The 21,639-nt window shown below is 43.3% G+C and overlaps 1 protein-coding gene across 2 annotated transcripts in view; it reads left to right on the plus strand.

Moving 5' to 3' along the window:
- The window catches only part of LOC117252529 (phosphatidylinositol 3-kinase regulatory subunit alpha-like), a 29,212-nt gene that overhangs the window by 6,122 nt on the left and 1,451 nt on the right, over positions 1 to 21,639 (plus strand). The window contains exons 3-15 of one of the 2 annotated variants that reach the window (XM_033619533.2): positions 3,714 to 3,843; positions 5,950 to 6,057; positions 7,388 to 7,459; positions 7,578 to 7,694; positions 8,076 to 8,274; positions 8,786 to 8,868; positions 16,873 to 16,978; positions 17,528 to 17,626; positions 19,265 to 19,445; positions 19,532 to 19,657; positions 19,824 to 19,966; positions 20,407 to 20,583; positions 20,688 to 20,762. In XM_033619533.2, coding sequence (XP_033475424.1) covers positions 3,714 to 3,843; positions 5,950 to 6,057; positions 7,388 to 7,459; positions 7,578 to 7,694; positions 8,076 to 8,274; positions 8,786 to 8,868; positions 16,873 to 16,978; positions 17,528 to 17,626; positions 19,265 to 19,445; positions 19,532 to 19,657; positions 19,824 to 19,966; positions 20,407 to 20,583; positions 20,688 to 20,762 — 1,616 coding nt within the window. Of the gene's footprint in view, positions 1 to 3,713; positions 3,844 to 5,949; positions 6,058 to 7,387; positions 7,460 to 7,577; positions 7,695 to 8,075; positions 8,275 to 8,785; positions 8,869 to 11,191; positions 11,718 to 16,872; positions 16,979 to 17,527; positions 17,627 to 19,264; positions 19,446 to 19,531; positions 19,658 to 19,823; positions 19,967 to 20,406; positions 20,584 to 20,687; positions 20,763 to 21,639 lie in introns of those variants that run through there. The other variant, XM_033619534.2, reaches the window with a different exon arrangement.

Below are 21,639 nucleotides of genomic sequence, written 5' to 3' on the forward strand. Positions count from 1 at the left end.
CATCAGGGTTCATGTGGTCATGAAAAAAACCTGGAAAAGTCATGGAATTTAAAAGGAGTAATTTCCAGGATTGGAAAGCTTAGATAAACCCAGAAAGTTTTTGAAAAGTCACAGAAATTTGCTTCACAAATGGGGCTGATGTTCGGGCAGATCAGTCACGCCACTTGACAAATCAACATTTCGAACATGGGAGAAGCAGCGCTCCCTACCCATGCTAAAGAAGCTAATGCTAAGCTAACGTTTTTATTGTGGTGACCTTTCTGACACAAACTGCCAGCTGCAGAGATTCTCTCTTGTCCGTCAACAAACAAGGGATCATTTCAGGTGCTGTGTCCAGAAACGAAGCCTGAACTTGAAGATGAGTCGGCATTTTTAGGTCATGGTTTCCCAAACAGCCAGAAAGCCCCCAGATTTGCGTGTGGTGAACCCAAGTGATCGTATACAGTGTGTGTACGTTAAGATTTTAAACTGATCTTAACTGCTAAGCCGTCACAGAGGCGTTTCTTCATGCACAGCAACATAGACTCTAACTGTCTGTTCGTTTCCACTCGGCTGAGCTCCAGTGTGTGTATGAGGAGCTGGGGCTGAGCCCCGCCCACTGCGAAACACCATACGCCATAAATGAAATGCAGTATGAGACAGTTTATTTATGTTATTCACAGAAGTTAGGAGCACTCGTTTAATTTCAGCTCAGTGTTCGTTGTGTTTTCTGTGGCGCTGTTTCATCACAGGTGGAGGGGAGATACACAGCGGTCTGTATCAGTCACCACAGTCATTACTGTAATAGCAACAGAGGCCTGTGAGCAAACAACCAATAAGAGTAATATATGAACGTAGCCTCGGAGGCTGCACACATGCTGCCTGTTTTTCACCCTCAAAGTCAGGCGCACTCAAACGCCAGAGTGACGCCATTGCAGCACGCACACGGTCCCGGCTGCTGATTTTTCAAGCGCTGACGGCTGCTCCCCGAGATAAACTGAGGTCAACGCAGCAGCGTGACCACATGTCGTGACGAGGACCAACCAATCACAGCTGACTTCTTCAGTAAATATCAGTGTGTGATGAATATGGAGGAGAAGTTGATCATGTTATTGCAGAGCTGTCAGAGTGTCACACCTGTCCCCACACACACACACACACACACACACACACACACACACACACACACACACACGCAGGAAGTAGATCAGCTCTGACCTCAGGGTGTCAGGTGAATAGGCTGTGATGCAGTGCTGGTTATGGTCGCTGAGCAACCTCAGACACAACTTGTCTCCTAAAGTTGGCACACAGTAGCACCCAGTGCCTGACCTTGCATTTTCCAGGAGGTTAAAGACGCAGCATGTGTACGGGCCCTAAACTGCACCAGAGATGTTCAGACGATTAAAATAAACACTCCGTGGAATACGCCACCGTGCTCTCACCGGACGCAGCTCGTTTATCACGACGCCATGACTCAAATTGATGTATTTACATAATCGATGACATTGATGAGGTTGATGAACAGCTCCAGCCCTGGAGACACTGAACACTTTACACTACTTTTAAAACACGGGCAGTAGAACTTTCCAACACCTGGAGACACCTGGAGACACACACACTCACCTTTAACTGTCTTCTTTACGTCTAAAAGTCACCTGAATCAGTGATGATGTGTCAGAGCTGATGTCACCATCTCCACTGTGAGATGAACATCGTCATCACCACTGAACAGTCAGAATATTTCAGATTAAACTGAACCGTGTCCTCACTCCATCTTAAATACCGACATGTAGGAGATGTGGTCTCTTCATCATCCTCATCGTGGTGTGAATAAAGCTGCAGCCACGAACAGCCGTCACTCTTCATCTTTCACACGAACAACAAGACAAACTACTTTTTCACACCAACAGGAAGTTTAAAGTTTCCTTTCACCTGTTTGGAGAGAAGAACAGACGGAGCTCTGCTGATGATCAGCCCCGATTAAAAGAACATTAAAGAGCAGATGTTGGACGTGAATCGTTTTTAACAGTCTTACAGAGTTTTTTGTAATTTTCTAGTTTCTGTTTAAGACTCTTGACTTGCAGAGCATTTTCTCTTTTCTCGTTATTATCTTGTTCAGCCCGTCACACATCAAAATACCAGGAACGATTCCTCGCGTGTGAAAACCTACGATCTGATTCTGATTAAATCTGTAGGTGGGCCGAGTGTCTGTCACAGTTTTATGTTCTGTGTCGCTGCTTCACACGAGGAATGGATCGCTTCCCCCTCACGTTGGCTCTGATGTTACCGCTTGAAATGTCAGGTTTTCCTTTCACTGTTCACCTTCACTGATTTTATCGTTCTCGCTCAACCAGCAAGTAAAGAATCCTCCCACCCTCGTCTATACATTGATTTATTCATCTCTACATTTGTCTCTTGATTTAACCGCCTCTGAAAAATCATCTTTTTACTTTTGAAATTAAATGTTTGTTTTTATAAACAGGCCAATTTATCTTTGCTGATATGTTGGAGCAATGTTAATGTGTTCAGGCATATTTTAATAAAAAAACAAACTCACATTAAAACTGAAATTAACGAACAGTAATTTGATAATTGATCCATTATTATTTATTATTTTATATGTTTATATGTAATATATTTTCATATTTATTTGGAAGATCCACAGCTGAGAGTCCACACGTTGTTTTTAACAGCGCAGCCCGATCAGTCACATTGAGCATAAATAAATAAATTCATTTTGTATTATTAACAAACGGTTTTAATAACGATCCCTTAAATAAACGTTCTTCTGAAAGAGCAGTGACCAATTTGTTTTTGTTTTAGAAAATGTTAACATTTGATAACTGAACCTGCCTTATAGAAAAAATATGTTAATTCTCTCTCATCCTTATCGTTAATTTTTTGCTCTAATTTTTTTTGTTTATCTTTAATTAAATCATTTTTACTTTTTTTTTTAATCACAATTACCATCTCTGTATTTTATTTTGTTTTTATCCCTTTATTTATTATTTTATAATATGATAATATTAATAACATTATTATTATTATTATTATTATTATTATTCATTTTATTATATATTTATTCTTTTATTTTTAAGTAAGTTTTTTTACTTGATTTTTTTAACTTTCTCTCTCTTTCTTTTAGCTACTACACCCCAAAACAATGGAACACCCTGCCTTCAAATATCAGACTTACTGGCTCAGTGGACAGTTTAAATACATATATTTTTAATATAGCCTATAACTAGCAGTTATCTATTTTAATATTTTATTATTTATATATATATTATATTTATTATTATATTTTATATTTTTTAATTTCATTTTATTTATTTTTTTCTCCTTGAATGAGCGCTGTATAATTGTGCGGTTTTATCTCTTTGCTGTGTTTATATCTGCGTCTGAATTGTAAAACACTTTGTGCTGCGTTCTGTGCATGAAAGGTGCTTTATAAGTAAAGTTCATTCATTCATTCATGTCTTAATAGAGGTAATTACCTGTGTAAACTCACTTTACAGAAATGGGCTCTGAAACTGAAAACACAAACCTGTGGAAGCATAAAAATAACAGCGACCAGTATAAAGATATTTTGGACATTTTACAGTGTAGTGATTACAGTGATTGAACTCTGCAGCGCCCTCTGGTGGACGCCCTCTGTGACGGAGACATTCATGTTATTGATACTGGATCTTTGTTACACTCAGACGTCTCTAACTCGTCTCTCTGGCCGACAGGAGAAAGGCGACTTCCCGGGGACGTATGTGGAGTTCATCGGCAGGAAGAGAATGTCCCCGCCCACACCAAAGCCCCGCCCACCCAGACCGCCATCTGCAGCGTCCGTGAGGACCGACTCTGAGTCAGAGGGTGAGTAGGCTGCACAAACATATTTCCCACTGCCCACTGTCTGGTCTCCACTGGTCAGCTAGCCTTGGTCGCTCCGCACTGCGCACCAACTGGGCGTCCATTGTTTGGTCTGTGACGTAATAGGTCAACAGGAAAAAGGTCCAATACTAACAAGCTGAAAGGGGGCATATCTCCACCTATCGTAGAGGAGTCGCACATACTTGGCTCAATAAATGGATTCCCCTCCCGTGCTTGTATACTGGGACAAGGACAGTAGGCCAGTTAAATGTCCTCGTCCAGCTGGGACTGTAGCTCCACTTCACTGTGACTGGAGACACACTGATGGCGGTGGCGACATGATGAGCTCACTGCTCCACACACAGACTCCAGATGTCTTCTCAGACTGTTGGAGCTCCTGTTTGGTCATCACATGTGATTAAATCTCTCCTGACGGCCCGTGTTTATTATAAATCATAGTTGATGTTTGCGTCGTCACTGAAACAACTGAACCGTTTTCAAGCTGAAAGTTGGCTCAGTGTGACTCACACACCTCAGTTTCCTTCAGCTGCTTCCTCAGCACCAGCTTTATGCACTATGACACACACACACACACACACACACACACACACACACACACACACACACACACACAGATCTGGGTTGTGGTTGCTGACTGAACAGATCTCAGCTCTGCACCAGCCTTATCAGCGAACACAGGAAGTGTATGTGTGTGTGTGTGTGTGTGTGTGTGTGTGATCAGTGATCTGGTTGTTGTTACCTACTTCCTGCTGCTGTCACCTGCTGCTGTCACCTGCTGCTGTCACCCTTTCATATTAAAGGCACTTTAAACAGAGAGTCGTGAGTAAAGATTCGGCAGAGTTTCCTGACCAGGTTTTTAAATGGTTTTCTGTCACAGCTCGAGTTAATGTTGATCATCATGAGCCGCCTCTCAGACCTGCACCCCTTTATAGAAGAAGAAACACCTGTGACTCTGAGATTTGATCAGTCTCATAACTGTAGTGCAGCTACACTGTGAGACACAGATCTAATAAACTTGGGTACGACATCAGGTTTGATGTCTGCAGACTGTACGATGAATCACAGGCTACGATGCAACAGCTTCACATACTGAGTGCACAAGGATGCTGCACAGGTTATTACTGCTCCAACTGTGAGGCTCAACATAGGGACGCACGTTAATGACATTAATGCAGTTATTATTATCACTAATAAATTTAATAAAATGTCAGAAAAAATGTTGAAAATGACTTGGAAAAAAGTGAGTAAAATGTCTGAACATTTCAGAAAAAAATACTGATCAAATGTCAGTTAAAAAAAGGTGAATTAAACATCAGAAAAATTTTTCTAAATTGTTAGAAAAATTATTAATAACATACCTGAACAACATGAATAAAACATCCGAAAAATATTTTTAAAATGTGAAAAGAAATTAATAAAATGTTGATAATTTGTCAGAAAGATATTATTGAATTGTTGGTAAAATAAAAAAAAGAAAAGAAAAAGTGAATAAAATTTATAAAAAATATTAATAAATTGTCAGGAAAAGGTTTAAACAATTTCAGAAGAAATGTTGATAAAATTTCAGAAAAATATTATGAAAATGTTAGAAAAAAAATATAGTATCGGAAAAATAATTTTTGAAATGTCGGACCAACATTTTAGAGCCACGTTTCTTTCACGTTGGTCATGTGTTCATCTGGGACAATCCAAAATCACACAGTGTACTGGGTTTAAGGTGACAGACGCTCACTGTCAGCTTGGTGTGTCCGGGCCGTAAAAGTCACGACAGCAAACGTACGCAGTCGGACCTAAAAACTTTTCTGTGTCACTTTTATGTGAGTCACAGATTTAACCTGCAGACAGAGGAAACACAGCTGGAACAAATCAGTGATCTCCATCATCTCCTCCACGAAGCAAAGAAAATAAAATCACTTTCATCAACTCTGAGAGGTCGCAGTGATCATCAGACCAGAAACAGTCTGTCGTTATATTTTATAAAAGAAGCTGCAGGATTCACTCTCTAACAATGTTAACTGTGTTCATAACTGTTCATTCATTCATTCATTCATTCATTCATTATTTCCCTTCACCTCTTGTCCTGTTCAGGCTCTTCCTTTTTAGGCGTCATGTTGCCAGACCTCCCTGAACAGTTTGGACCGCCGGACACAGCCCCGCCCCTCCTCAGCAGACTGATGGAGGTCATCGAGACCAAAGGTACCAGACACACACATGCACACACACACACACACACGTGTAAATACACATGAAGACATGAAGCACACCCAATAACACACGCGTGCATGTGTTTCTAGTGCGACGGTGAAATCTGACAAACTGCACTCTGCGGTTAGAATCATCCAGAACAGTCGACAGACGTTTCCTTCAGTCTCACAGCAGCAGCTCAGTCGTGGAGATTTTTCCACGAAAATGTAAAAACTTGTGAACTTAAAAACAAACATCTGATTGGTTTAAAATGTGTGGAAATCAGCTGAGTGAACGACACGCTTTTACTCCCTCACACCCTGCTGCTGCTGTTGGTGGTGGTGGTGGTATTTTGGGGCCCAAGTGGCGTCTGTCCTTTTGATCCATAACCACGGGCTCGCCTGTTTGGCTGCAACAGAGAGCTGCGATGCACTGACGCCGGGCTCGGCCTCGAATTCCCATTTCTTTAAGCAGCCTGGTGGTTGGCCTGCCTACGGAAGCCTCTGCAGCCCACTTCAACAAGGCATCCTTCGCTTTCCAGCCACGTTGCTCAGCGTCGGCTGCCAGCTCGGCGTACTGAAGGCTCTTGTGCTCGTGGGCCTCCTCCACAGCATCCTCCCAGGGCTCAGTGAGCTCAGTGATGTAGACGAGGCGCAGTGAGGAGGAGCAAAGCAGGAGGTCTGAGGTTAGGAGAGGAGATCTCAGATGGGAAGCACAGGCGCTGACTAAGAGCTGCCAGTAAAATCATGTCACGATATTTCAGGGTATTTCTGCGATTACTATTCTTAACGATATAATAAAAGAAGAAGTAAAACATTCAGGACGTCACAGTTTATCCCACACTACTGAAGCTCCTCCTCTTTTTCTAACCACCGCAGAGTCCATCATCATTTCACTTTCAGCCTTGCTTGTTGTTGCTGTGGGTAACAGCAGCCCTGCTGATGGTAGACTAAAGGAGGCGCTGCACATGTTGATATTCCCCCAAACTGGAGAACTGGAAAAGATTTTTTAGAATCAAAGCAGGCGAAATCTGTTGCAGCCAGTATGGAAAAATGTGAACATTTCAAATGATGTTTACCCCTCAGAGATATGTCTGTGTTGTCATGTGTTCTACGTCACTTTGTTTTCCTTTGCTCGCTATGTGAAGAACTTTGTTTCAGTAAGTCCTGAATTATTATTATTGTTGTTAGTAATAATATTACAGTAATAAAAAAAATGAAATTAAAACATTACAAAAACATTTCCTGAGAATCACTCGTTCATTACTATCCACTTCTACTTCTGTATGTGTGTGTATTACATTTTGTGTTGTTGACCTGTGTGTGTTTGTGTGTCTCTACAGGTGTGGACAGTCTCAATGTGTATCGCAGTCTGAGTTCAGGAGGTCTGGACACCCGGCAGCTGGCTGACGCTGGTGAGGAGGTTTTCTTCTTCTTCTTCTGCCGTCGGACATGTTTGTTCTCCGTCTGAGTTCTTCAGAGGAGATAAACTGTCAATAACTATTCACAGACTGAGGTGTGTTTGTTTTTCAGACCTGGAGCAGCTGGAGGTGTCCGCCCTGTGTGACGGGGTGTTCCGGTTCCTGCAGGATCTACCTGGTCCCGTCCTCCCGTCCTCGCTGCAGGCCGACATGATTCACGCAGTACAAGGTCAGGTTCATTAAATCCTCTCTGTCCTGAAGGCAGTCTGTGGGTGTTATGTCGGGTTCAGACGACATGATGTCAGCCTGATCAGAGCCCGACACGGCGACGTGCGGTGTTGGCTCGGATCATGAATGACAGTGGGTCACTTCAAACGTAGCTACGCCCATCTGGTGACAGTTTTTACGCTGCTACAGTAACATTTTGGCGGGCACGTGAACTGACACTGTGACTGAAATAATAGTCATAACAAAAATGAAAAGACGACCAGCGATGACTGGTCATGGACCTACGTGTAGTCTGTCATGTCTGTCGGCCAATTAATGGCGAGGTTTTATGACTCCACTGTCACCTAACCTGACATTAACGATCAGATGTGTTGTTCTGCAGAAGTCCGGGACCTGGAGGACTGTGCCCAGGTGCTGCGAGGTGTGGCCAGCTCGCCCACCTGCCCGGCCCAGTACGGCCTGACCCTGCTGAGCGTGGTCCGCCACCTGGCCCGACTGTGTCTGCACGGCGCCAGGAACCAGCTCAGCCCCCGAAACCTGGCGGAGATCTTCAGCCAGCCGCTGTTCAGACAGGCTGCAGGGTCAGTATTTAAAACACACGTTTGACTCTCTACAGGTACCTGTACCTGTGACGACCCTCAGTGACATCACACAGTCCTCCGCCCCCAACCTGACTCTGACCTGAACCGCAAAACAAACATTTCCTGCAGGACTCTGTAGTGAAGCAACATTTAGTTTGTTTCAGGTCTGAATTTAAGTCGAAGGTTAGACTTACACTCATCAACCACTTTATTAGGTACACCTGTTCAACTGCTCATTAACACAAATATCTAATCAGCCAATCAGGTGTCAGCAACTCATTAACATTTAGTCATGTAGACATGGTGAAGACGAGCTGCTGAAGTTCAAACTGAGCATCAGAATGATGAAGAAAGGTGATTTAAGTGACCTTGAACGTGGCATGGTTGTTGGTGCCAAATTAACCCACAAGAGTCTTCTGTGTTTTTAGTGTAGTCGGCGTCTAAGACTGAATCTGTGTCGATCTAAACTTTGTGTGTGTGAGTGATGCTGTTTTGATCTGTGGTTGTTCAGGTCTGAGTCCAGTCTGGATCCTCTGGTTCAGGTCCTGGAGGTTCTGATCACCAGTGAGCTCAACATGAACCAGGCTGCACCAGGTGTGTACACCTCTGATGTTTACCTACATGTTGATTCAATATATGTGTGACACATAAAGATAACAGCTGCAGACACAAACCTGACGCAACTATTTCTCATCAGCTACTTCAAGGTCCTGATTTAAAAAATATTAAATTAATAATCTTAAATTAGTGATCTGATATTAATAAACCGGAAGAACGAGACACTGTCTGCAGGAACACTAACCTGTGGCTGATCACAGATGGTTAACGGAGGACGTTGTTGTAGTGTTGCATCATCCTGTGTCACATGACCTGTTTGATTCCAGTGTCAAAGGTTCAGATCTTGTGTACGGAGTCGTCCATGATCTCTTTCACTTCCTCTAAGAGCCGTGAAGCAGCGTCACGCTGGATCTGTGTCACTGTCACAAGTCGCAGCTGTTTCTCAATCCGAAGGGTTAAAGGTCAAACGTTTGTCACTTTTTCTGTCCAGATGAGATGGTGGGCGGACAGAAGGACAGGTCGGACAGTGACACTGACTTCCTGCCTGATTAGAGCTGTGCTAAAATAGTTCACACTTCACCTAAAATAATTTCAGTCTCAGCGTCAGTAAAGTTTTAATTTCCTTTGTTTGCACCTTGTTCGCACCTGTCCACAGGAATTATCACCTTCATATATGGTGACACTGGATATTCATGGGCGGGGCTTTATGCTAATTGTCGACTAGTCAGTTTACGATCATTTGGCATTCATGAACATTAACACGTACCTACGATCAAATCCGAGTTTTCCACAGTGTTCATGAATCTGGAGGTTTTTTATGTGCAAATCTACTCACAGATTCACTGACATTTCATGATTGAGACTATGGCTGGGCGATGAAATGACTAAGTACGGTTTATTTTCAGGCAAGGTATAAATTCAGACACCGTTTATATCGATACAGGGTCAAGTTGTGTTACATAACACACACCAGTGTACATCTCCTCTCTGCCCCACTCATTCATTCAGCACTCAGAAACACAGAGCTGCTCCTCTGTTTAATCTGTCTGTTCATGGGTCTACAGTGAGACATCGGTCTGTACGCTGCACATGCTACGCTACATCAGTCTGTGAGATGAGTGAAATGACCGCAGCAGCACACGTGCAGTACAGCGCTGCGCTGCTAGTTTATGCGTGAGGTGGATCATGGCTCTCTGTTCAGACCGTCCTCTTAAATGTGGGCGGGGTTGTTGTCACTCACTGCTCCGTCCAGCACTCGCTGTATTTCCTCATCAGGCTGCAGTGAGAGTCTCTCTCCATGGGATATTTAAAAATAGCAGCTTTGTGCATTTAGTCCTTCTCAGGCAAGCTCAGGGGTTTAGTGTTGCTGTAGCCCACAGGAAGTGAGGATTAGAATATATGACCTTCACATAATCCGCTCCAAATTCATCTATATTTTTAAAGTCATTACTAAAAGTGTGTGTCATATAAAAACTAAAGTGATGGTCAAAGTTGTCACAGTGAAATTTGTCCAAAAAAAAAAGATTATAATGTCGGAAAAAGTGCCAATTAAAAGTCCAAAAAATATGAATAAGATGCCCAAAAACATGTTGATTAAATGTGCCAAAAATATTATTAGAAGGTCAGAATTTTAAAAAATAAAATGTCGTAGGGGGAAAAAAAAAACGTTAATTAGCTGTCGAAAAAAATTGATAACATGTTGGAAAAAATGTTGATTTATGTTGGACAACAACACTTTTCACTGTGGAAGCAGAAACACAGGGACTGAACTGAACTGAACCAAACTGAACTGAACCGGACTGAACTGCTCAGTTGAAACAGCTTTAGTGTTTTGGTGCTAATAACATTGTACTTTAATTTAAGTGAGGTTTGAATGCTGTACTTTAACTTATAGCAGAGTATTTGTTCACTGTAGTATCACTACTTTGACTTATGGACCTCATCTGAGTGAATAATGAGCATATTAACATGCTAATGTTAGCATTTAGCTCAGAGCCTGACAGAGCTGCTGACATGGCCGCAGACTCTCCGTGTGTTTGACATTTTAAAAATGAATTAACAGATAATCAGAAGTGATGGTCACTTGATTATTTGTGTTAATCATGTCGTCAGTCAATGAGCGGTGACTCATTATGTCATTCATCAGTTCATTTATTCACTCAGTCAGTCTCTGAGTCAGTTGGTCAGGCTGAGCGGCAGCTGAAACGATGACATCATCCATCCACACAGTGAAAGATGCAGCAGAGCAGGCGTGGGGAGGGGAGGGGAAGGGAGGGGGGTGTTGCCTCGGTGATATCACTGCCATCGCAGGATTGGCTGGGGGCAACGGTGATGTCACACATCTCCAAGCTGCTCTCCTGAGCTTTGAACTGAGGCTCGGAGAGGCAGACGGACGCAGAGAAAGTTGCGTCGTTTAAAATCTTTTAAACACTGAGGACGAGCGCAGATTCCAGATCAGTGGAGACAGAAGTGTTTCACCAGGCTGCTGGTTTCTCTGTGGAGGAGTCTGAACGTATAAAAGCTGCAGGTGCAGAGAGGAGGGGGCCGTAAGAGAGGAAATCCTGCAGATTATCAGTGCGGTCGAGTGCATCCTTAAATTAGAGTGACAGGCAGAAGAGAAAAGATCAAGCTCGGTCCGGAGGATGTGTCCTGGACCCGTTTCCTCCGAGATGACGTCAGTTTTTTCGAGGCAGGATCAGCTGTAGTCAGGACATCATGAGATCCAGAGCTGAAGGATCCGGGTTTGGTTTTTCATCCCAGAGGCGTTGCGGAGGCGGCTGAAGGTTTAGAGGCCGACATGGAGCGAGAGGAGGGCGGCAGGGCCGAGGCCGAGCCGCTGAGGGGACGAGACAAAATCCTCTGCTACATAAACATGCAGAGTCCAGGTAGGAGCTCGGACCTGAACCTGGAGCACCTGGTGGCGCTCTGACTCCTGATGATTGTGTCGAGTCGTTTTGTGAAACGGTGTTTTGTTAAACAGTGATTTAAATCCCGTCATGTGCTGCTGTATTAAAGGCATTTTATAAACATTCTGATTCTGCAAAGATGCACGTTAAAGTCTTTTCAAACCTGCGCAGAGAAGGGCTTTGTGGGTAAAAGTTGGTTTCAGAGCAGATGACAATCATACCTTCCAAATCTCGATGCGTCAAGCAAGGTGATTGGTTGTTGATCCAACGTCCTGTTGGGAAGTTTTCTTTCAGATTTTGGATGCAGCAGTGTCACAAATGATCTGCTACCAAAACAGGAAATTAGCTTTGTCGTCAACGCAACGGGTAGTGAACTCAGTACTTTAAAGGTTACCGCCTGAATTACGTTGGTACTACCAAGTAGAAATCTGATTCTCTGGCCCAGCTAGATTGGGCCCGACCCAACCCGCCGGGTTCGCTTCAGGCTGGGCTGTAATTTCTCACTGTTCCCCTAGGTGCTCGCCGATTTACCGGTGTTTCTTTTTTTAATGAAACCGACATGAGTTTCAAAGAACTGAATCAAGCAGGAGACAAACAAAGTGGTGGAGGACTGAGACTCAAATCTATCAGAGAATAGACCCTTCTTGTGTTTGTAGACAGTGACGATGTAGTTTGTGGGCAGAGCTGAACAGATGGCAGAAAGGGACAGTAATGGTGTCGGTGTGAGCGCCAAATAAAACGTTCAAAGCACTATAACGTTTATATTTCTTAACTGATTGCACTGAGTTATTTTTATATTCATGAGTTTATGATCTATGTGTAGCAGAAAAAAGTTTAGTCTACAGTTAATTAGAATCTGGATATTTAGGCTGTAATCGCTGCTGCTCAGTAGAGGAGCGTGTGTTCGGCTTATTTGAATTACTTAATTATTTACGTGGTGAAAAATAAATCATCATAAGTATTGTAAAAACTCACGTTTGTCAAACATGGATTTGCCTTATTGTCCTTGGTTAATATTTGTGGAAACGTGTCCACATAATATAATTTAATATGGAAGCACAACTTCACACATCACAACTAGCACATCAATGTGCTAGCGTGCTAGCTAGCTAACACTGTCTGCTTATTAACACCTTGATCATAAAGTATATTAACTGTCACCACTGCTCACTGGAGGACACCGCAAGAAATCCTTTAATGTGTGTTCATCTGCATCCAGGCAGGGAAAGTAAAAGACTTGCTAACATTAGCGATGTAGCTAACATAGCTAGCATGCTACCTATGGCTGATCGCTAACAGCTAGAAACAAACAATGATGCAGTGTCCGTTTATTAATCTAAACAAAGATCAGGTTTTCTTGTGGTGTCCTTTCTAAAATGATCAGTGGTGAAAGTTTCTATATTCTGTTTTGATCAAGGAGTTAATAAACAGACAGCGTTAGCTAGCTAGCTGAAAAGTTGTCTGTTACCTCCACATTAAATTATATTATATGGGGGACGTCTCCACAAGTTTTAAACAGGGACAATAAGGCCGTGTTTACACAAAAATGATCCTCTGAAAACTGGATGGTTTCTCATTTTGTGTTTTGAAAAAAGTTCCGTGTTCAGACAACAACGTTTTGATAACAGTCGCCACAGTCGATTCGCGAAAATGACCAAAAACACTGTAGTATACATTAGGGATGGGCAAACGATCAAAATTCATTATTCGATCATCAAAAAAATTAACGATCAGTTATCGATTAATTGATAAGCGAGTGTTTCAAAAGAGAGAAAACAAAAGAGTGCAGTGCAGACTGTCGCCGCAAGAGAGCGCAGCTGCCCCAGTTTTGAGCTTCAACCCCCCAGGCCAAAGAGGAAGAATGGCGCTCATGCGCAGTTCACCCTTGGATGTTTACAACCGTTGCCAGCCAGAATTACAGGCTTCAGTTTTCAGCAAAACCTCCGTCTTTCAATGGCGTAGTGTTTTCAGAGGCCTCAAGGGAAGCTGGGAAGGCTTTGGAGAGCGATGAGAGCCTCCGTCTGTTTCTGATTTTTTGCCTGGCATAGGTCCGGCAGGGGTCTCGTAGGCCCGTCGAGCCGCCGTGCTCGCCGGGCGGAAGGGTCTCGTTGGCACGGCGACTCGCCGGGCCTACGAGACCCCTGCCGGACCTATGCCAGGCATTGTAGGGGAAACACTGCGACTGTCGATCAAAATTATTTGTGATCGATCAAAAGCCTTAACCATCAATCATCCTTCTACAGAGCGGTGATGTATAATCAAACAAAATGGCTACCGCACGAACGTTTGTCTGGACGGACGACGAGGTTGCTACAGTAAATCGATGGGGAAGCGTTGATAAATTCAACAGGGTGAGCAGCACAGACAGAGCTCAGGAGTCCGCCACTGTTGTTGTGATGGTCGACTTTCTTGCGCATGCCTAGTGACTGATACCGTAATGAGCACGTGTGAAAAGTCTGTTTTCAGAGGAACTGCATATTGTAAGTTTCCATGACAACAGAGACGGTGCTGTTTCCAAAAAATTGCACTCTGGAACCCATGACGTCCACTCAGAATTGGTCTACGGGGGAGAAAGAGAGCCGGTGTGTGTGAGAGATGGAAAATGAGAGAAATGTGATTTGGTCGGCAGTGTTTTCCTCTGCCTCCTCAGCTGTGTTAGTAACATGCAGTGAAGAGAGGTGATCATCGTCTGCACGCCGCATCGCTATGAAGCGGTGTGCACTGTAGACCAGTGGCTCTCAAAAGGTGTGCCGTGTCACAGGGTCGTCACCATCCATCAACCTGGATCGATACATTGATTCAATGATCCAATGAACCAATATCATCGATGCAAAGTGAAAACATCGATCCACATGGTCATCTTTAGGATATGCTTTTATTTTGAGAGTCTGTGTCACTGTCAAACAGCAGCAGGCAGACGGCGAGCAGCCGAGAGAAAGACGATGAAGATAACGTTATTAAATCAGGAATAAATCAGCAGTTTTTGGAGTTCGGAGCTAATACAGGCAGACGGACAGAATACAGCGCTCTTATGACAGAAAACACAACGTACTGTTACCCGTCTGGACACATCTCACTCCGCTAACTTCTCACTGCAGAACATCAGCTGCTGTTTCATCAATGTTGGGCTGAAAAAATGGTCACGCAGGCTGAAATTCACCCGAGCTCTTCTGTCAGGAGACGCAGAGACTTTATCCAACGCTGAGGAAGAAAATAATAACGCTACATATAATTTGTTAAACTTGGAATTGAGGGAAAAAGGTCCGTTAGCTGGTAGGCTAATTTATACATTGTAAACATGCTTAAGCTAACAATGTTTAACAGTTTAGTCTGATAATCGTGACAGTTCTTACTGAGCTGAGTTTGATACTTAAGTTAAATCATCTTGTTGTTTCATGGCTGTTTGAAAAAGTTTGTCTTCAGGTCGTGTCTCTGAAACACCAGTCAGTGGCAGGGTTTCTGTGAAGTGCTGTAAAGTTTAGTTGATTCAAAACACACATTAAACACATATTAAACACACATTAAACACACATTAAACATGGCTTAATAGCGACAGTGTCAAACACAAATCAGCTTCACTATAACTCGCAGCATTCACAGACAAACACTTGTCTTTATCTGGACACATTTTCCCCACAAATACAACATGCTAATGTTATTAGCACAAGTCTATGGCATTTTACATTGTATAAATTAGCCTAGCAGCTAGCAGAGATTTGCTCTGCTCATATTTCAGCCAGGATAAATCACACACAGTGTGTGGAGGCTTTATTGTCTTCACAGTATTTATTGTTTCTTATCTGTGAAATTAAAGTAAATCAAAGCTTTGTTTCCACTGAGGGAAATGGCTTCAGCTCACAGAGACAGACAGGAGGTCTGCGTCACTGTGACACTGTGGAGTTACATCTCTGGGGAGGTGCACGTCAGGCTATGGTGTAGGTTACGGCATCGATTTGATGCAGAGGTATAAATTCTGCATAAGACAATAATAATGAAATGATTCATGATTCTGTCTTCCGTCTTCACAGGTGCTTTGTTGTAATTTGCTCCGTACAATAAACGATCCATCGTCCCACTCTCGGCTTTCTCCTATTAAATGTTATCATCCCTCACACTGGCTGCCGATCAGGGCTTTGATATGTCACACACTTATAATTCCCATGTGCAAACGTCAACATAAAGGTTCCCTGTGAAGTTTTTTAAATCAAATTAAATAAAACTACATGTGAGGATGGGATACACTCAGGGACACACTGGTTTGGGTCGGACAACTATGGAGTTAATGATTCCAGCCAGAGAGTCGGGTTTGAGAGGATGCTTTAATCTCCAAATACAAGAAGTGTACAACGCTGACACGAAGTGTGTGGTCCTGAAAATTAAGAAAGGAAAAATATCTTTAAACTCAGCTCTTACAAAATATATTTACAGTTTTTAAATCGTCACATCCACACTGACTCCTTTAAACACGACTAATAAACAACCCTCCATTCACGGTAAGATCACACGTGGTAGAAGTTACTAACAGAGCTCATTAACATAACCTAAACGAGGATCATCCACGCGACCACGTCTGGTGATGCAGCAGTTAATCATTAATACACAAAAGTAGGCGTTTTGATTGAAATTAAACACGAGCGGGTTCTCACCTTAATCACACACACTCACATTGAAAAGGGAGAAAGAAAGAGGCGTTAACTGTTTGTGCTAAACTTAATTGCAGAGCTCTCTGACGCCTGAAGCTCGTGCTGGCGATGAGCATGTCCGTGCACTGATTGGCGAGCGCGTCCTCAGCCGAGGGCGTGATAAGGATTTTGTAAATTTTTTAGCTAAAGTTTTCCTGTTTTTTAGGAAATGGTTGCGCACAACATGCTGATGTAGTCAGTTAAAAATTCAGTCATAACTTTTTATATACGCCCAGCTGAGTGTTACAGTTATAAAGTGTGGTTATCACAAAATCCCTCGGCACACCTGGACGGGCATCACGTGGCATCACCATGTAGAGAATTAAAGGCTCTGATTGTAGTGATCAGTCAGTCTCTCTCTCTCTCTCACACACACACACACACACACACACACTGATGAAGGGTTTTCCATGACATTAAATCAGATTTGTCTCTTTGTGTCTTTGTCACAGCGTTGCCTCCTAAACCGGTAAAGTCTTCGACTCCAGCAGCTTCCTGTAGTTTCAACAACAGTATTTCCCTGCAGGACGCTGAGTGGTACTGGGGAGACATCTCCAGGTAACACACACACACACACACACACACACACATAATGATATCATATATAAGAGTATAACAGTCACAGGGGACGCCGTGTAAAGCTGTGACTGTTAATGAGCCTGATCAGGTTGTTTTGATTTGGTGAATGTGAGCCGGTGTTTCTCCTCACGCCGCTGCTATAAAACCTCCCCATACACAGCTAACTCACCATCTCTGCTTTCAGCAGCCGGAGTCCAGACGAACACGGATTATAAATAAAACACCCCCAGATAAGGGTGCTCTGATCAATCGGCCATGAATCGTTATTGGCAGATATTTGTTCCCTAATAGTTTGAAGGCTGATCAAAAGAGCCGATCAGTAACTCTCTGTGATAACGCCACCAACAAATCTGCGCTGAAGTCAGCAGCACTTTGTCACCTCTTTCACCTCTGATGAGTTTTCACCCCTGCTCCTACTGGAGACACACTGTCAGTGCAGGACTGTGACTGTAACAGAGTAGTTTTTCTTTTACTGCAGTACAGGATGTAAATATTTTCTTATTCCCTCACTGTTGTCTGTGTTTGCAGAGAGGAGGTGAACGAGAAGCTGAGAGACACAGCTGACGGTACGTTCCTGGTTCGAGACGCCTCCACCAAGATGCACGGAGATTACACTCTGACTCTGAGGTAAAATGTTCAACACGACGCCGCACATCAACACAGACCTCCGTCAACGTCGTCTCACATTCAGTGTTATAAATCCTAAAAACATCTTATAATCAGTCAACACCACCATTGATGACACTGGTCTGATGTTGGATTTTAATTGAGTTGAACGTTTCAGTCAGTCTGGTAATTTTTAGATATTTAAGTGGAAGTCATTTCTTTCTATTTTGACAGAGACACATTTGCTCTGCTGCGTATGGCAGATTCTGCTTTTATGAATTGTAAAATCCAACTTCTGATTTCATATTTAGCTTTATTCAGCACATATTCTTGGCCAGTCTGTAGACACCAACATATCCACCTAAATCTAACTTTATTTTAAAGGCGGATTTATACTTGTGTCTCAGCTCTGTGAGCATTTATACTCGTACAGTGGTGTGTCTGTGTCACTCTGCAGTTACACCTCCAAAACACTAGTCGACGGGGGAGTTTCTGTGAAGTGCTGTAAAGATTAGTTGATTCAATACACACATTAAACACACATTAAACACACACTACATTAAACACACATTAAACGCACACTACATTAAACACACATTAAACATGGCTTAATAGAGACAGTTTCAAACACAAATCAGCTTCACTATAACTCGCAGCATTCACAGACAAACACTTGTCTTTATCTGGACACATTTTCCCCACAAATACAACATGCTAACGTTATTAGCACAAGCCTATGGCATTTTACATTGTATAAATTAGCCTAGTGGCTAGCAGACTTTTCCTCTCCTCATATGAAGCCAGGGACAACAGCAACATGTAACAAAGGTAACGTTACAAAATTCTGCTCCATTACAACTCACAAGGTTCACTGACAAAACAACTGTCTTATACTAAACACGTTTTCCAAACAAATACAACATGCTAACGTTACTAGCACAAGCCTATGGCATTTTACATTGTATATATTAGCCTAGCAAAAAGAGTTTTTTTTTTTTTTTTTAGGCTACGCCGTAGGTTGAAATGCAGAAGTATAAATCCCGCTTGCATTCACACTGATGTGTAGCCGTAGCATCATACTGGTTTTGAGGGTTTTTTAAAGCGGATCAGTACAAAGTAAAGACAAACTAGCTGTTGTTGAGACGACGTGCTGATTTAGAACAGCCTCAACAGTAGCGTCTATCTTGTGAATGGCGCTCGCCAGTGATGCTGTAGACAGGTGGAGGAATGAGTCCTAAAACCCAGAAATGAGTTAGCATTTTAGCACTTCCTGTGTTTTTGGTTAGCTGTTTAAAAATAAATTCTAGTTAACACCAGCTGAAGAGACTTTAATGTTTTCTTTAATGACACTGTGAATTTTGAAGCTTTTATGTGTCTTTAAGAAGACGGTTGCTAACAAGTGGCTAAATGAGACGACAGAACGTCATCACGCTGAACACAGCTTTACAGCCTTGTTGTGGTGGTGACGCTGAAGTCATGTGACTGTGGTGCATTTTCTTTACAGCCTAACGTTAGCTTTTCACTTCTGGCGATTGGCTTTATCTGGCTGAATAAAATGAAAGTATCATAAACGTTTATTTGCCACAGAGCTGTTTAGAATCCTGCCGGATGTTGTTCACTGGTTTCTTTAACGGACGAATGTTCTTTGACCGTCTTCAGGAAAGGAGGCAACAACAAACTGATAAAGATCTTCCATCGGGAGGGAAAATACGGCTTCTCTGACCCTTTAACCTTCAGCTCGGTGGTGGAGCTCATCAACCATTACCGCCACGAGTCCCTCGCCCAGTACAACCCCAAGCTGGATGTCAAGCTGCTCTACCCGGTCTCCAAACACCAGCAGGTCTGCACATTGACCACCGCTCACTGACTGTGCAGGTGCGTCAGGTGTTGAGGAGTCTGATGGTATGTGTTGTCTTTGTTGTTCAGGACCAGGTGGTGAAGGAGGACAGCATCGAAGCTGTGGGGAAGAAGCTCCACGAGTATCACCTGCAGTACCAGGAGAAGAACCGAGAGTACGACCGACTGTACGAGGAGTACACCAGGACCTCACAGGTACAGAAACACAGCTACAGTACTGTACAATACACTACGGCACTGAAACACAGTTACAGTACATTGTTTTCTCTGTTTCTGACTCGTTTTTCTTCTGTTTGTTCACCTGTCACTTTCTTACCCTCCTCCTCTTCCTCCTCCTCCTCCTCCTCCTTCCTCCCCTCAGGAGATCCAGATGAAGAGGACGGCCATCGAGGCGTTTAACGAGACCATCAAGATCTTCGAGGAGCAGTGTCAGACTCAGGAGCGCTTCAGCAAAGAGTACATCGAGAAGTTTCGTCGAGAGGGCAACGACAAGGAGATCCAGAGGTAGGCTGTTGCCATGGCAACTGTGACGGAGACCTTTTTAAAACACACACACACACACACACACACACACACACATACATGTGAAGGAGCCCTAGTTGCCATGGCACCAGAAGCTGCAGGAAGAAACCACCTCTTGGTAAATTTAGTCTGAATAAAAAAGGTTTGTGGTCCAGTCGGAGCCATTTTAACTTTTCTGAGTGAGTGAGTGTGACGAGTTAACCCAACATTTAAGGTTTAAACTTTTAAGCAAAACATTTCTACTTTACTTAGACAAATTAAATCATGTAAAACAAAATCATTAAAACTCCAGATCATGTGATAAATATGAAAAACTGTATTGTCTCTAAGTGTTGAGTCTGACGTCCGCAGAGAAGCACGTTTGCGTCACTCTCTGTGGGTTCAGACGAAGACCTGATTTAACGCTCTGGGTCTTTTCGAAGGATCATGGAGAACTACGACAAGCTGAAGTCTCGGATCAGTGAGATCGTGGACAGTAAGCGCCACCTGGAGGTGGACCTGAAGAAACAGGCCGCCGACTACAGAGAGATTGATAAGAAGATGAACAGCATCAAACCAGACCTGATCCAGCTCCGCAAGACCAGGGACCAGTACCTCATGTAAGACACACACTCAGAAACACACCAGTAGTGTGTGTGTGTGACGACACAGTGTTTGTACTGACCGCTTTGTGTGCTCTGTGTGTGTGTGTGTGTGTACGCAGGTGGTTGACTCAGAAGGGAGTCCGACAGAGGAAACTGAACGAATGGCTCGGCCTGAAGAACGAAACCACAGAAGAGTGAGTTACTCTGACGTCTCCTGTGTCTTCTGTTACATTTATCAGAGCACTGACGTTGGCGCCCCCCAGTGGCGGCAGCAGGGATGGCAGACAGCAGTGCACCACCTCCTCCACTCAGCGTTAAAACTGCCCTCGGACCAGGTCAAACCAGGTTGGAGCAGGTTCAGGCAATAAATGTGCGCTGATTGGCTGGGTCGCGCCGGGCTCAGGCTGTGGGGGAAAATCTTTCCTTTTTCTTAAAGACATTTAAACTGAGCACTCCCTGGACTGTTGAGCCAAATAGAAAGACTTAGAATCAAAGCAATTCGATCTTCCTGCACAGTCCGCACGAGGTCATTACCAACATCAGGATTCTTATTTGGACAAACTAAAGCAATGAACCAGGGTAGCTGTTAAGGTGTGGTTCAAGACCTGCAAAAGATTTCACCTTGAGAAACGTGAGCAGAGTTTACACCCTCCAGTCTAGATATACGGTTTAGGCAGTGGGCTCATAAAGGTGTAACGGCTTACTACACCAAAGCTGATGGTAATGACTCGTAGTCGTTTGACCGGCGTTAAAACGTTTATAACCTTGGAGAAAATAATGTCTTTTTAGATATCTGGAGCCTGTGTGGTAAATCAATGGCAGACCATTTTCATATTTTTTGGGGATGTCCTGTAATTTCTCCACATTGGCAGGAGATTGCCAAAGACATAAGAAACATCTTTGGAACAGAAGTTCTTTTGTTATGCTATACTTGGGCAAAACCCGACAATCTCACGCATTCTCGTACCTTTACAACGTAAGACATGCAGGTGGCCACAGGCGAGGCCCTTCAAAGGACGACTGGAGTGCAGTTATTATTGCTGTGTGTCGACCTGCAGTGAGGAGAGACGG

This window comes from Epinephelus lanceolatus, chromosome 9, assembly GCF_041903045.1.
Source record: "Epinephelus lanceolatus isolate andai-2023 chromosome 9, ASM4190304v1, whole genome shotgun sequence".
NCBI lineage: Eukaryota > Metazoa > Chordata > Actinopteri > Perciformes > Serranidae > Epinephelus > Epinephelus lanceolatus.